Here is a 15,902-nt window from a genome sequence, read left to right on the forward strand (position 1 = left end):
AAAATAACTGTTAGTTACAGCTCCAGTTGCTTATATTTATTGAATTGTCTGTTTGATTTAGTGAGAGTTTATTTCATTCCTGCTCGAAAGTGTCTGCAGAGTGTTTGTTGTGTTAGCTTTGCTGCTAATAGACTCCAGTAGCAAAACAAAATGGCCGGCTGGGGTTTAAAGTTGTTTTTGTAGCATCACGTCAGCATGGAGTCATGTAGACAGGACCAAGGTCTTTTATCAGACATTTCTAGAGGGCTGACACTGAAGTATCATGGTGCTACAAAGAAAGTATTTGGCATGATATTCTATAGTCCAATCAACGCAGACGGGGTTATCCCAAAACCACTGTTCTTCTGGGTTGTGTAACTAACCCATCATAAGTCATTATAAAGCCACAGAGCCTGCTGGGAGGAATCTATGGAATCACTGAGAGAGGACTTGACAACAGGAAGTAGGAGTATATCATTGGTCCAGTGAAACCTGTTTGTAATGGAATTCCCATTGTTGCAGCCTGGGTAGAGGATCCCCTCTGTGCCCGAGGCTAGTAATGGCACCAATACCCCTGTTATTAGTGGAGACCCATAGGAGTCACACTACGGTTAAAATACTGCTGGAAATCACTTCACCCTCTAAAACTGTCTTCAGTGTGTCTAAAGAAAATGCCCTACAGCAGTTTGTTTTTGATGATCTAGTTTACGAGCATGAATGGTCCGTTCATGTGTTAATTTGTGTGTTTATTGGGATGATAGCTGAAGTAAAATGGCTACTTTTCTGTTGTGCAGTTGTGTTTGCAGAACACAAGCCGAAAGACCTTGGTGGTTTTAGTCTAAGTGCTATAGGTGATGCATAAACTAATGCAGACTTGATGAAATATGATAAAGAACCGCACATTCAGGGACACATTTTATTTGTACCTTTGATGTTTATGGTGAAATATGTTGTTGTGAGGATCAACTCAAACAACACCGACACTCATAGATAATTTTTCTTATTTTATGTGAGCAAAACAAACAAAACAAATGCGTTTGAGCTACAAAGCCATCATCAGCATGATAAATACAAGCTGGAAAGGCAATTTATGCGATAGGAATGGAATCATGTTCATTTTTCTTTGTTTTGCCTACATTAAATATGAAAATGTATCTGTGAGTACCGGTGTTTAGTTTGTTTTTCACATTTATGTTTACACTGCAGAAAATTATTTTAACTGTCAAACAGCATGCTGTAGATTTGTACATATAGTCCTATTTGGCAAGCTTGGATTTTATTCTAATGCAAGTAAATATGTTTTTATATATCTGAGATGCAGCAGTGCTGTGGATGTAGAAAAGGTCATATTAAATAGACGTTATATGGTATTGGCTGTGTGCAATATTGCAGCTTGTGTTATGTTGCATCTTGGACTGCAAGTAATAATTTTCATTATCTGTTAATATGTAATCGATTGTTTTGTCTATAAAATGCAAGAGAATAGTAAAAAATGTCTGTTACAAGTTCCTAAACCCAAATTGAAGTCATCAGCCAGCACCCAGTGTGTGTGTGTGTCCAGTGTGTAGGAATTAGGGGCGTCTGTTGGCAATGATCTGCCTGAAAACAAGAATGACTGAGTCATTTATAACTACATATGGAGGGGATCCTCTTCCATGTAGTCTGCCATGTTATTCTACAGTAGCCCAGAATGAACAAATCAAACACTTGCTCTAAATGAGGCCATTCACATTATCGTGTCAGTCACAGTAGTTCTCCTACATGTTTGTAACATGGAAGAAGTTTTAGTCCTACAACCTCACCTCTACATGCTACTAAATCTTACACACTGATCCTCTAATACGCCTAAATATGTTTAGTTTATTGTCACATAAAGCAAAGACAAACAGCAAAGGCTTATAATTTAGAGGCTGGAACCAGTAAATGCAGTTTTGCTTTAAAATGACTTCTAACGATTGTATATTAGCCTCAGAATATGTGATTGCATAAATTCATTTAAAAGTTTAGGTGTGGAGTTAAAGCCTTATTAACTTCCACAGGAGAAGGAACCACACAGAGCCAGTTTACGCCTGGTATTAACATGCGTATTGGTGATCTGAACACAAGCGGACAGCCGAGACACATTTCCATCACAGTTCATCACACTCGTGTCCGTCATGCATCTCCAGCTGATCACTTATGTTCAGATTTTGTCACTGCCTGTGCCTCTTATGCTAGAAGGTCAAAAGGTCCTGCGCACAGTTATAACATCCATCGTATCGCTAGCAGCTGGCTAGCAAGCTCACTAGTCACAGTTGCAGTTGTGTTGGCACAGCTGGAGATATCGCTAAACAGGGATAAACACTAGACGGTCATGCAACACTTTGTCTCAGACATCATAAAATAGGCAACTTATAATCAACCACCATGTCCTGCATGATGACGTAGGCCTTGTCAGGGATGCAACGCAAGGCATTAGCATTTACGCTACAAAAGATACGTGGTTGAAAGGATCCATACCACCTCTGCAAGTGGTTTGACGGATCGGGTCACAATGCGCCTTGGTGGTTGTTTACACTTGCATTTACAGTCATGATTGGATTACCAAAACCCAGGTTAATACCAGGTGTAAACAGGCTCACAGTGAGGTATACATGTTCATAGTTGAGAAAAAGAGCACTGATATGATTTCAGATTCGTATTTGTTGTCAGTATCGGGCTGAAAATGTACAAAAAGGTGCAATTTATAGCCAGTTATAGGAGTGAGCACAGCACTACATAAGGAAATATGTTTGTTTTAGTTTTCCTCATACACAGATTTTCAGTGTGGAGTCTGTTAAGACTTATCCATCTGTCTCAGACTCTAAGCCAATTTCTGACCACACTATCTGTTCTCGAAGTCAACAGCTATCCTCCTTACAACCCCTCCTACACCCTTTAGTAGATCTGTTCAGTCTTTTGAAACATTTGTCGTGTAATTTATCACATTGTATTCTTAACTAGGATTGAAGATCAGTATGGTTACTGAGGTTAAATCATGGGTGTCTGTTTGTAGAAAGGTTTGTGTGTGTGTGTTTTGGCAGGTTTACTTTTGTGCTGCTGTGGAGGAGTAAGTCCAAGGTCAGTGAGTGATAATGCAGCAAAGTGCAGCTAATTCATTCAAGTAATACTTGCACACACGCATTAGAGCTTCTATTGAAAGCTGTTAACAAATAGCTTTTAAACTGAGTAACTTTTTCTGGTGTACATTATGATACAGTAAGTGAAGAAACTCAAACCCGTGGATGTGTTTTTCAACACTTCCACTATGCATCTTTATCATTGCACCCTTTTTCCCATGGGAATATTACCACAGATTATATGTGTCGGCATTACACTCAAGTGTTTGATTTAACACCTAAGTGCCTCTGTTCAAAACACCTGAAGGGACATTTAAACTCTCACGTTTTAGTTTCTGTGCCAGCTTTGACGTTCTGTAGAACCAACACAGCTGATAGGACATGTTCAAATTGACCCGCAGTGTTAGGACGACATGTAAATAATGAAATGGGACAGTTTGTAATGTGAGGAGATCTTGGCAGAGGCAAAAACAAATGTTGAAAATAATACCAAGAGGATCAAAAGGATCAAAGAGTCTGTTTTGGCTGTTGATGCACCGCTTCATGGAAAAGGCTGCGTCTGGTTGTCAAAGAGATAACAGGAATATTTGGCAGTTGGTGTATCAGCGCACAGGGAGAAGGGTTATTCCTGTTGAAAGGAAACATTTGAGGGGAGAAAAATGTTGCTCCTCTGAAGTCCTCACCTGGTTGTGGGTGGTATATGTTCAAAAAGCCGAAGTGCTCTCAATGTCTTGTTGAATCCTGTGTGTATTAATCATGCAGGGAGAAGTCACCCAAGTGTTTACTCTTACATTTTAGCATGTTTAGTATTAAGTTTCCCTTGGTTACATTTGCGTAATGTCCATATTACAGCTGAAGCATTTGATTAGTTGATCAATGGAAAATTAATCGTCAGCTGTTTAGATATGTTTCTTTTTTAGTTTAAGCAAAAACAACAACAAAAAAATCCTTAGTTTGAGCTTCTCAGTTTTAAGTATTTTCTGTGCTCCATTTTTATTTTATCATATATTATTTTAAACTAAGTTTCTATAAGTTGTTTGACTGGTCAGACAAAAGAAGACTTTTGAAGACATGATCTTGGGCTATGTTTTACTTTTTTTCTTTACTTTTTTAACAATTAATCTATTGTTCTAGGTCAGGGGTCTGCAACCTTAACTATCGAGCCATTTTTGACCAAATATAATTAAAACCAAATAATCTATGTGGAGCCTCAATACATGTTTGAGGCTTTTGATACAGGTAAAACAGCCTATTAAGTCCAAATTGGCCTTTACAGATAGTCTAAATGAGCATTTATTCATGTTTTACCACAAGGTGGCTCCTCTGCAGGGCACTATTTATGATTATTTGGTACTTTATCTTTGCAGAGCTGGAAGTGAAAGCAAACAAATATTTCCACATACTATTAAATTCTCTATTTTATTCCAAAACTTTTACTGTTTTGGATTTGGCATCCGTAGCTAACCAGCGAGGAAGGCACTAGCAAGGCAAACACTAGCCACTGCTATCGAGGTACCAGGCTGTAGATGTATTAGGCACATTTTAGTAGCTGAAATGTTAAATTGAAGAGTATAAGAATTCCTGTAGGCCTACAACACTGATATATAAATAATAAAATGTTAAAAAAAATAACCAGTATTCATTTGTGTCAAAGCTACAAGGAGCCACTGGAGAGGAGCTATAGAGCCACATGTGGCTCCAAAACTGTTCTAGGTGATAATTTAGTTGTTAGTTGCAGCCCTACATTTTACAACTATATTTGAGTCCATAGTTCCACATATTAGTATTAAATTTATTTAGTAGTTTGTTGGGATGGGCATATGATTACTCGACTACTTTATCTGGATGTCAGTAGTCATTCAACATATATCCATTTTATTTTGCTTTGTAAAGGAAAACATGCACACACACAATAGATATAAACGTAATCTTAAACTGCCCCTGTTTGATATTAAAACGTTACATTTTTTGGATCAGAGTCAGTGATACAACTGCTGCCTGTGAATATCTGTTCAGATCCATGTAGCAAAAAGGATCTGAGCAGCCATAGATAACGTTCAGCGTTTTCAGTCACACATCACTCAATCTAACGGCACAGGCAGAGTGGCGACCAGCCATGAGAGTGATTACATGTAATAATTATATATTTTTTTCCTTTTTGTGCATTTTCTTGCATTTAAACGAGACTTAGTTTTGTTGTATTATGACTGAACGGAATTTTAAGCTGGTATAAAATTATGTAATTTTGTTCCCATAAGGATTAGACACATAACAGGAACACTTACATTAAATGGGTGAATAAAACTTGACCTGACTTTGCACGTCAGTGGGTTGTGGCTCTACTGTTGCAGGGCTCTCGGGCCAGGTTTAGTGTTACAGGCGGGTTTGGAGGGTTCCGGCTGTCTTTAATGTGTTAAACAGTTTTAGGACCTGAGGACAGGCGCTTTGTGGGGCTGTCAACCTTCTGTTACTACAGTAATATATGACCTGCATACCTTGGTTGGCCCTGTTGAATATCAACTATCATCTCCTCACCTGCATGGCTGTCTTTCTCTCTGTCCCCCACTCTTTGTATCTCCTTTTCTCTTTCACTCCTCTTTCTCCTCTGCCCCCCTGACGTCTGTCACTTTTATCCGAATCCTGTCTTTCCACTTTTCACTTTCATTCAATCACTCATCACTTGTTGTGCCGCCTCGCTCATGTATCTTTATTTATCTTCCTTTTTTACCTTCGTCCCACTCTAATGTGTCCGTCTCTCTTTTCAGTTTTATTACTTGAAAAGATTGAGAATGACGACATCGGGAGGAAGACCTTGAAGATCACAGATTTCGGCTTGGCCAGGGAGTGGCACAAAACCACGAAAATGTCAGCTGCAGGCACCTACTCCTGGATGGCCCCCGAGGTCATCAAGTCGTCTCTCTTCTCCAAAGGCAGTGACGTCTGGAGGTCTGACAAATAACATGCCCCCCTACACACACACACACACACACACACACACACACCCAAGAATAAAATATCTACTCTTACTCATTTGTCTGACATTTTAACTCATTCCTTTGTTTGACATTCCTCCCTCTCTCTTTTGCTTTCTTTTTATTGCCTTTGTATGTGCGTCATCCACCAGCTATGGTGTCTTGCTGTGGGAGTTGTTAACGGGGGAGGTGCCTTATCGTGGGATAGACGGCCTGGCTGTTGCTTACGGTGTGGCAGTCAACAAGTTAACTCTACCAATCCCCTCCACTTGCCCCGAACCCTTCGCCAAGCTCATGGAAGGTAAATTAACAGAGGATAACACACCTACACACCCACTGCGGAGGTGTATATGTCAGACCATTACTTCTTACATACAACATTACATTGCAAACTCAACCATAAAAATCTGTCACAAAAAAAGGCTCTCTTCGTTAAAGTAATAATATACATATTTTCTGTTAAAATAAATGTCTATTAAGTCACTATCTATTTTTGAAAGAAGTAACACAATGGTAATTGAGCCTATGGCCTACTAGTTAAAGAAATATGTATGTATTTGCAGTATTATTAATTAATTAATTATTAATTGGAGAAATATAGGGTGACATTTATGAAGAAGGGATCATAGAAAGATATTTTTATATTTGTATCTTTGCAGTATTATGATCTGGGTGTCGAGGGCAGACATTTGCAGAAAAAATGCTGTATTAAGTTGCTGTTGATGCAGATTGAACATTTCCTACTGCTGCAGCAGTAAAAAAATTAAACTAACACAAGTAAATTTTTATTATGAGGGTGTCAAAGGAAATGTAATGTGTTTTTCAGTGGTCTTTTTACTCCCTATTGTTAATCAAAAAGCATCTGCAAAAACAAGACAGTGGTCATTTTCGGCATTTGTTGATAGCGGATCAGTTTAAAATTTTGCAGCGAGTCATGCAACAGTCAGGAGCAGCCACAGTGAGCTGCAAGCGACAGGCTGCACACCTCTAACTTAGCAAGGTCTCCTTTAACTGTGCCCTGCTGCCTTCAGACTCTTGTGCAGCATAAAACTATATCACAGTTGCTTGCAGAATGATGGAAGAAGACCAATTATTGCCTGATTAAAATGACAGTAGTTTGTTTTGCTGCTCCCAGAACGCTGTGACGTATGGGATTACACCAAATTTGATGTCACAACCAACAACTACAGGTGTCACAACCACTTCTTGGCCTTTGGTTGCCATCAGTGGTAACCACTTTTTAACATAGTCAAAACAGGGAGAGCAAACAGCAAAACAGGCAGCGCAGACTAAATATATCTTTAATATTTTGCATTTGTGATGTTTGATTGTTGCTGTTACAATCAGAGCCTGAACCAGACACCGCTACAGAGCATTGGTGTGTGTTTACTCATGTGTAATAGGCATCTGTTTTAGAGACAATGGCAAAACAAATAAAGTTGTTTGACTATGTGGTGAAAAGTTCGACTAACCCATCAACATCACAAATGATTCTGCAAATTGATTTAACTGATAAAGAACCAGATGAACTTGAATAAATAGATATACACAAAGTACAATGAATTTTATTTGGTTGCTGTGATAAAGCTTTTATTCTTTTATGCGACATTTTCATTATTAAGCGGACATTTAACAACATAATTACTGAAAATACAAGGTGACTAAATATGGCAACCATATCTTAAGTTTCTCAACCAAAATCTAATGCCTGGTTGCTGAAATAATACCTAAATAACACGAGACAACAACTTCTGTACTACTAACGTACCTAACCTAACTAAGCACTCAGGGTCTTTGACGTTATCAATAACATTGTTTGGTAATATGTGATTACAGGAACAATACATAAGTTTGAATAATGTGTCTTTACATTGCAATGTGTGTGTCCAGAGTGTTGGGACCAGGACCCCCACGTGCGTCCCTCCTTCTCCTGCATCCTGGAGCAGCTGTCGGCCATCGAGGAGGCAGTGATGGCCACCATGCCCCAGGACTCCTTCCACAGCATGCAGGACGACTGGCGCGTGGAGATCCAGGAGATGTTTGACGAGCTCAGGACCAAAGAGAAGGTGGGGCGGAGTGACGAAACACACACATCCATATAGGGAGCCACTGACATTACATCACACACACAGTATGAAGACAGACGGGTGGATAAATGCATAAAATCAATGTTTATTTCCTCCTCTCGCCCGTCTGTCTCACACAGTGTGGGAAGTTGAAAACCTGACCTGCAAAATATGTAACAGACCTTCTTTCCATCTTGTACTATTCTCTGCTCTTTTATTTTTTTAGTGATGATACATGTTGGCTAATCTATTATGGTTTAGCCTAACCATGCAGAATTGCCCAGGACAGCTTTTTATGGACTAAAAGGTTTAATTGGTTACTTTCAGGGGAGAAGCTAATCGCACGTTTAACAAAACGAGTCATTAATGCTGAGGTGCTTTAGCGTACTTCCCCTTGTTAAGACCTTAATCTGCTTCCTGTATAAGTCTCCCATCGCTGGCTTAAAGAGGGGGGTTAATTAGTGTTTGTAGAAACAGCAGGATCAGCACACACAGCGAGTGAACTGAATGACACAGCAACGGAGAACTCCAGGTGTTATTTTTTTTGTTTCAAGAGAATTAATTTGTCCATAATATTTAATAGATTTATGTATTTTACTTGGTTTTAGTCTATCAGTTATGCTAAACCACCTTTTCATCATGTATCCTTGTGTAACTTCCAATCATCCAAATTATTAACTTAACAGATATATCCTGAACCATCTCACAATGATAAAACCCTATGAAGTTTGCTCAGTATGTAAAGCTTCTTCTAAATCAAGAGAAGAAAGAATAAATAGCTTTAAACATGATCTAACATTTTCACAAGATTTCATGTAGAATTAACCACTACATCAGCAGATTTCCTGTAAACGTCCCACAGTAATCTGTGTCTAGGTGGGTGGCTGAAGTGGCTTGACTGTAAAGCTGCTTTATGGAAGTCATCCAGTACGGATTATTATTACTCAGCTGAGAGCAATTAAAGAGAAAATAGAGGGAGTGAAGAAAGAGTAAGCCATGGGAGGAGACAAGACTGGTTAGCTTTGTAACACGACCTGAAACAGCAGGCAGTAATCTTCTGAAACCAACGTGTTACAGAGGGATTTATCTAATAGACGGTGAACACTTATACCCCTCTTATAGATGTCTTTCTGCAAAAGCTTTTCTCTCGTTATATGGGAATTATTAGATGTATTTCTACCCGTTTGTCTATTTGGGGTAAACATGAGCATGTTACAGTCCTGGAGGATTATTAATGTGCACCTCCTCCTGTACTGCCTTAATATGCACATTCAGCACATCCAATGCATCAAAACATTGTTTTCTAGTTGGAGCCGCGCCTCGTTTTCAAACTGTATGGTTTGACTAAAATGAACAATGACAGCAATATAGTCCACGATGAGCAGCGCTAAAATCAACCTGCGTAGTTGTCCCTCCATTGTGACATTAGAAAGTGTCACATTTATCTTGCAAGTGTACTCTTCTTCAACGTTTGGTTTACTTTCTGGATTTTTCCTGCATGGAAATTTTGACCAATCAAGAGCAGCTTTCTCTCACAAGGCATTTTATCTGGTCCGCTTGTAAATGCTGCCGTGAGAACACGAACCAACTCTGGGCTATTATACAGCTTTGTAACAAAATTAGTCCCTGATTCAGACCAAAGCAAGACAACTCTAGGTCTGAAAGCACCCTTAAAGACATGCATTTTCATTCTGTTTAAAACCTGGCACCTACATTACCCACACTGCAACTTAATCACCCCCACTTTGGTCAGACATTCAATGTACCCTGTTTTTAATGATGCTACCTACCTCTCAGCTGTGTCCTGGGACGTGCATCACTGCAGCTGAACACAGTCTGTCACATCTTCTCAACTTGTCAGTCTGTTGATGTATTTGTGAGACTATGACAGTAGAAGTCTGTCTGCCAGTTCAATCACATATGTTTCATTATACCTGGTTCTTGCAGGAGCTGCGTTCCAGAGAAGAGGAGCTGACGCGGGCCGCCCTCCAGCAGAAGTCTCAGGAGGAGCTGCTGAAGCGTCGGGAGCAGCAGCTGGCAGAGCGGGAGATCAACGTGCTGGAGAGAGAGCTCAACATCCTCATTTTCCAGCTCAACAAAGACAAGCCCAACGTGAAGAAGAGGAAAGGCAAATTCAAACGTTCCCGCCTCAAACTGAAAGATGGAAACCGCATCAGCCTGCCATCAGGTGAGTGCACACACTGTAGGGATGTCTTGATTCACTTTCATGTGTAAAGAGAAATGCCGCCTAGGTTAAGAATTCCAGTATGATGTTTTCATAGCTTAGAAAAGTTCAATCAGTATTTGTTAACATGAGCAGCCCTCTCAGTTTCAAACTTGGTGCACTTGTCCATATGTGCATGTTGTGTTTTGCAGACTTCCAGCATAAGATCACTGTGCAGGCGTCACCTTCTATGGACAAGCGGCGAAGCCTTCACAGCACCAGCTCCTCTCCTCCCAGCAGCCCCACACTCATCCCCCGGCTACGAGCCATTCAGCGTAAGTTCAGTTTTTCCATCAAGTTTTCCTCAGTGTGAGGCCTAAATGTATCATATTGTGTTATCATTCTTGTTGTTCTGTGTTGCATTTCTTGGCCTGGATTAAGTGAAACATTTTTTAAAAATAAAACTATTCTGAGGACACATCAACTCTGAGGATTTCATGGGAACTGGGAACATGGGGACAGTGTCACAGAGCCGTGTGAACAAAAGCTCCAGAGCCACAAGCAGTCAGCCAGTTGTTTGAACAGTTTGATGATGCTGTTAGTCACGCACCAACGCCCTTGCAATAACTGGAACAAATTCCTCTTGAGCATTTATGGTAGATGCTGATGTTCAGACAGTGGGCACAGATTGTTGCCCAGAGTGACGGCATTTGTTATGATTACCCCTGATAGAGATGATTCTCCATTCTGCAAACTGGCCCGTTTTATATGGACCCAACTGTTTTGGTGTTGCTTTGAGTAACAATGTTTGATAGATGGTGTTTATATTCCAAGATTTTACAACCTGTATATATTCCACACAGAAACGTAGCCTACATATACATTCATGCCCTTAAATACATCCTAAAGGTTGGGGGAAAATTGAGTCTGAGATGCATCATGATTCTCTTGTTAAACATGTCTCGATGCAGAAAAGTCAATATTTGGATATTTAAAACCCACTTCTCAACATTGTGATCACCAGTAGTATTTTTGTAGGACCGAGCTGTATGTTCCGTAAGTAAATGTATGCTTAATCATTTTATTTTAATCCTGGATCATTACTAATACCCCATGTTTTTATCTCTCGATAATCGTTTTATAATCACATCGTAGCCCTCAAAATCAGATTGAATTGTGAGGTGTCCACAATCATCTTCCCACGTATACTGTTTGATTACAATTACATGTCTCACCAAGAGGGTTCCTGGTTTGAACCCAGAGTGGTCCAAAGACGTGCAGGTTAATTGGTGACTCTAAATTGTCCGTAGGTGTGAATGTGAGTGTGAATGGTTGCCTGTCTCTATGTGTCAGCCCTGTGATAGTCTAATGACCTGTCCAGGATGTACCCCGCCTCTCCGACAATGTCAGCTGGGATAGGCTCCAGCGACCCCTAACAGGATAAGTGGTTACGGAAAATGAATGAATGAATGAATAATTTATAGGTCTGCATCCAGTTAATGTCCTGTTTAACAACACATTCAATAATATGCTCCTAGCTTATTAATATAAGATAGATTATACTTGTGTCGTAACACTCATGTTGGTTAGAGGTAACGTGTATGTTTCCCTCCTCAGTGACGTCCCACATGCGGAGGGACAGTTTGTATGTTTACCAACAGGATGTTGATCTGACCAGCGAGCTCACAACCTCCTATGGGCTCAGGAGGAAAGGCAAGCTATTGGCTACCCACATGCAGCGTGGTTGTGGCTAACAGCACAGAGCGCTGTGTGTGATGTTTGGCTAACTCTGACAGCTTCTCATCAGTGGGGATAGTTGTGCTGATTGACAAGGTTTTCCTGATGTGTGGATTATAACAAGACTTTGGTGTTTGCTGCTGGTTGAGATTGTTTCACAGGTGCTCTACTTACCTGAAAATCAAACGGGCAAGTGACAATGATGGTGTGTTGCCACAGACTTGGGTCATTCTGCTGTTCATATTTGTTTGAATTTAATAATCGGATACTGATAGTGCTGTTAATTACTACATTTTCGTAGTAAATGTTGGCCCCAGTCTGTTGCCCTGACATCTTTGGTGGATCCTCCCTCACAGCTTCACAATGACTAACCCACAGCAATAGGAAGCATTAATATGATAACAGCTCTTTGGGGTTTGTTTCTGCTTTTTTGGCTTTTTGAGTTTACATTTTCAGAAATTTATAAACATAGGTGATATTTTTAGTATAAAAAATTAAACTATTACTCTACATCTTCCTGAATCAGAGGCAGTTATTAAAATAATTAAAGGCTTATATCCATCCAGTGTAGAACAGCCTTATAATCCCTCGACTTTTAAGAGAGAACACCTGTGAGTTATGTGGTTATTTAGACTTTTGAAGTTCTCTTTGAAGACATAGTTGGAGAGAAAGACACCAAAGAAAAATTAAGCGAGAGATTACTGCTGGGATTTTACAGATTGCATAATATATTTTAATAATCTTACTAACATGTCTACACCAGATTCCCAATCAGGGCTGTTTCCCTAACAGCACCTTCCTGCAGTTGTTTGAGTCTGTGGTTAACTGATGTGGTTACTGTGTTAACAGTTACTCAAGATGAGAGCAACCGAACGTGGGGCCGCAGCACCCTCTTCAGGCCAGAGGAGTTTGATGACGTGAAAAAGGGAATCAAGAAGAAAGGAAGAACCTGGGGCCCCAGTTCAGTACAGAGCAAAGAGAGGCCTGCTGCTGCTGAGAGGTAGAGTGTATGCAGACTCACACATAAATACACACACAGTAAAAAAAAGCAGGCCAGTAATTTCTCCACTATTATATCAGGGTGGAGACCATATTTTCCTGTTTCTAAACAACATAACCACATCCTCATGTGTTGACGTTATTTTTGACTCTTCTCTATATTTTAAACGGAAATATATAAATATCACAAACATATGACACACTACAAGTGAAAATAGTTTCTAATTTCTCATTTTTTGTCTGTGGCGTCTCTTCCTTTTCAGAGTGCGTCCTCTGTCAGACGGTAGTAACCCCTGGTCCACCAGCCTGGTCAAGTCCCAGAAGTCTGTCCCCCTCGCTGCCCTGTTTGCTGAACAAGGTGAGCTTAAAATCCATTGTGATGCTGCACATTTAAAGTGTTGAATTTACATAAAGATATTTTGTGTTTGTTTGATATTTGTGTTATTATTGTGTGAATTTGCTCTGCAGTTTTTGTTGACAGTTTGTCCAAAGTGATAAATAACTGTTGTTTTGCTGAACAGGTTTTGAAATCTTAGTTTTTTTGAGTGCTTGTTTACTTGTAGGATTTATAATGGGGTTTATTGTCCTCATTTTGCTGTTTTCAAACGTAATTTAGTCAATTGCTGTCAAGTTGAAAGTACTCTGTCTACATTATTTACGAAAAAAGCAGTGTTAGAAGATTTTCTTGAATAGAGATAGTTTTATTGTCTCAGGGGAAGTTTTGTTTTTACAGCCTGCACATGAACATCATGAAAAACATACAGATTCATGCAATGCACGCAGTATACTAAGGATGGGTTAAAATTAAAATCTTACTGAGTACTTAAGTACTCACAAAAAAATCCAGTGTGAGAGTAGGAATGTAAATTTGCCAAAAATGTAAAACAAGTGCAATTTGAAATTCAGTTAGCCCAGGAGTCTGCAAACTTTACTATTAAAAGAGCCATTATTGGCCAAAAAAAAAGGAAAAAAGAAATCTGTCTGGAGCCGCAAAACACATTTGAATAAAGGTAACAGTCTATTCAGTCTAAATTAGCCCATCAACAATACAAACAGGTCTAAATGAGCATTCATTTATATGATTTACTACAAGGCTGCTACTCTGTGTAATTATTTAGTACTTTAACTTTGGTGGTGAAAGTAAATGAATCTGTCCACACATTATTAAATCCTCTATTTTCCCCTATGACTTTTCCTTTTTTGTATTTGGAATGTATAGCTAGCCATGCTTGACAGACTCCAGGCCACTGCTACTGAAGTTCAGCTAAATTTAGAGGAAAAGGCACCAGGTGGAAGACGTATGACGCACATTTTAGTTGATGAAACGTTAAAACATTTTTTAATTTGATGTAAGGGCTTCACATTTTTACAGTTGAAGAAAGTAATAATTACTTTAGGCCAACAATAATGAAAAATGAACATTTGAATGTTAAAAAATAAGTGCCATTCATTTCCAGATAATTTTATGTCAAAGCCAGACGAAGCCACTGAAGAGGGTCTAAAGAGACTCATGTGGCTGCGGAGCTGCAAGTTGCCTACCCCTGAGTTAGCGTAGTAAACTATAAATTAAAAGTCAACATCAGATAACTTAAACTTCCAACACTGAGCCATTTAACGGTCACAAACTCACACTGACACGGAAATGTCCCAACGCTGTGTGTGTGTGTGTGTGTGTGTGTGTGTGTGTGTGTGTCCGTTCGCGTGGTCACTCATTAACTCTCACGGAGCTTATACTCCTGCAGCAGTAGTCTTCTTGTGTCTCATGATTAGAAGAGAGACAGCGAGGCAAGGAGGTGCTAAGTGAAGCAATACACTGTGCGCAGGTCTACAATGAAATAAGTTTTTACCCATTTTAAATTGTAAAAAATAAATAAATATAAAAGTTAAGTTCACATGTGGGAGGTTGGGCAGCAGTTACTCTTTCAGTATTCATGCCCATGGACGCCTGTCCTTTTTGCTTGTTTGCGTGTTTTATGTGATTATATTGTCTGATTTCCACGTCTGTGTTTCCAGCGGGGGGCGGTAAAGACGAGGCATTCTCCCAGGAATGTCCCGACAGCAGCTCCAAGCCAAAGCAGCTCAAGTTCCCCAACCAGGTGTACATCGATCTACCTCTGTGGAGGGACGAGCAGCAGCCTCAGAGCCCCGGTGGGCATTGTGGGTCGGCAGATGCTGGGGTCGGGGCGGCAGGTCAGGGTGCCCCACCAGAGACCCCAGACGACCCCTACACCACCACATCCACCTCATCCACCTCCACCACCCCACAGCTGACCCCCACTAACAGCCTGAAGCGGACGTCAGCTCGCCGCAAGACTGACTCTGTGCTGTACGGCTGCGGCTCACTGCTGGCTTCAGTTGTGCTCGGTTATGACATTAGGGAGGCTCTCAAAAACTCTGGGGAAGATTGCGAGCCCCCGCGCGAGGAGAAAGAGAAGAAGAAGAAGGAGGGCCTGTTTCAGCGAGCGACCCGGTTCCGCCGCAGCACCTCACCACCCAGTGGTCGCTCCCGCAAAGACGAGACATCGTCAAATCACACCGCTACCCAGCCTGTCAATCTCATCTCCATGTCCGCCATCATGGAATGCAACTCCACCAAGTGCCTCTTACAGTCTGAGGCGGAGGTGTCACAGTCCAGCCCGGGGAAGGCTGAGCTGGTGGCTGCCAATCATCACGCAGAGTCATCCAGACCCGGCCCGGCAGCTTCTACAGAAGGCCAGAGTAACAGGACTGCAGCTAACACACAGACACCAGTGCAAACCCAAAGCCAGCCACCAGAGCAGAGCAACCACAACACTGGAACACGTCTACGCAGAAAGAAATACACCACCAACCACAATAGTGAGTAACACGAAACAGGGGTGAAGGGAAGTGAGCATGTAGTGTGAAG

General features: G+C 40.6%; 1 protein-coding gene across 1 annotated transcript in view; it reads left to right on the top strand.

Annotated features, from left to right (window-relative positions):
• map3k21 (mitogen-activated protein kinase kinase kinase 21) overlaps nt 1–15,902 on the top strand; it is a 30,553-nt gene that overhangs the window by 11,161 nt on the left and 3,490 nt on the right. Inside the window, exons 2-9 of the mRNA XM_050071990.1 lie at nt 5,843–6,023; nt 6,202–6,350; nt 7,940–8,115; nt 10,063–10,303; nt 10,492–10,614; nt 12,866–13,016; nt 13,279–13,373; nt 15,029–15,853. Coding sequence (XP_049927947.1) covers nt 5,843–6,023; nt 6,202–6,350; nt 7,940–8,115; nt 10,063–10,303; nt 10,492–10,614; nt 12,866–13,016; nt 13,279–13,373; nt 15,029–15,853 — 1,941 coding nt within the window. The remainder of the gene's footprint in view (nt 1–5,842; nt 6,024–6,201; nt 6,351–7,939; nt 8,116–10,062; nt 10,304–10,491; nt 10,615–12,865; nt 13,017–13,278; nt 13,374–15,028; nt 15,854–15,902) is intronic.

Source organism: Epinephelus moara, chromosome 19 (assembly GCF_006386435.1).
Source record: "Epinephelus moara isolate mb chromosome 19, YSFRI_EMoa_1.0, whole genome shotgun sequence".
NCBI lineage: Eukaryota > Metazoa > Chordata > Actinopteri > Perciformes > Serranidae > Epinephelus > Epinephelus moara.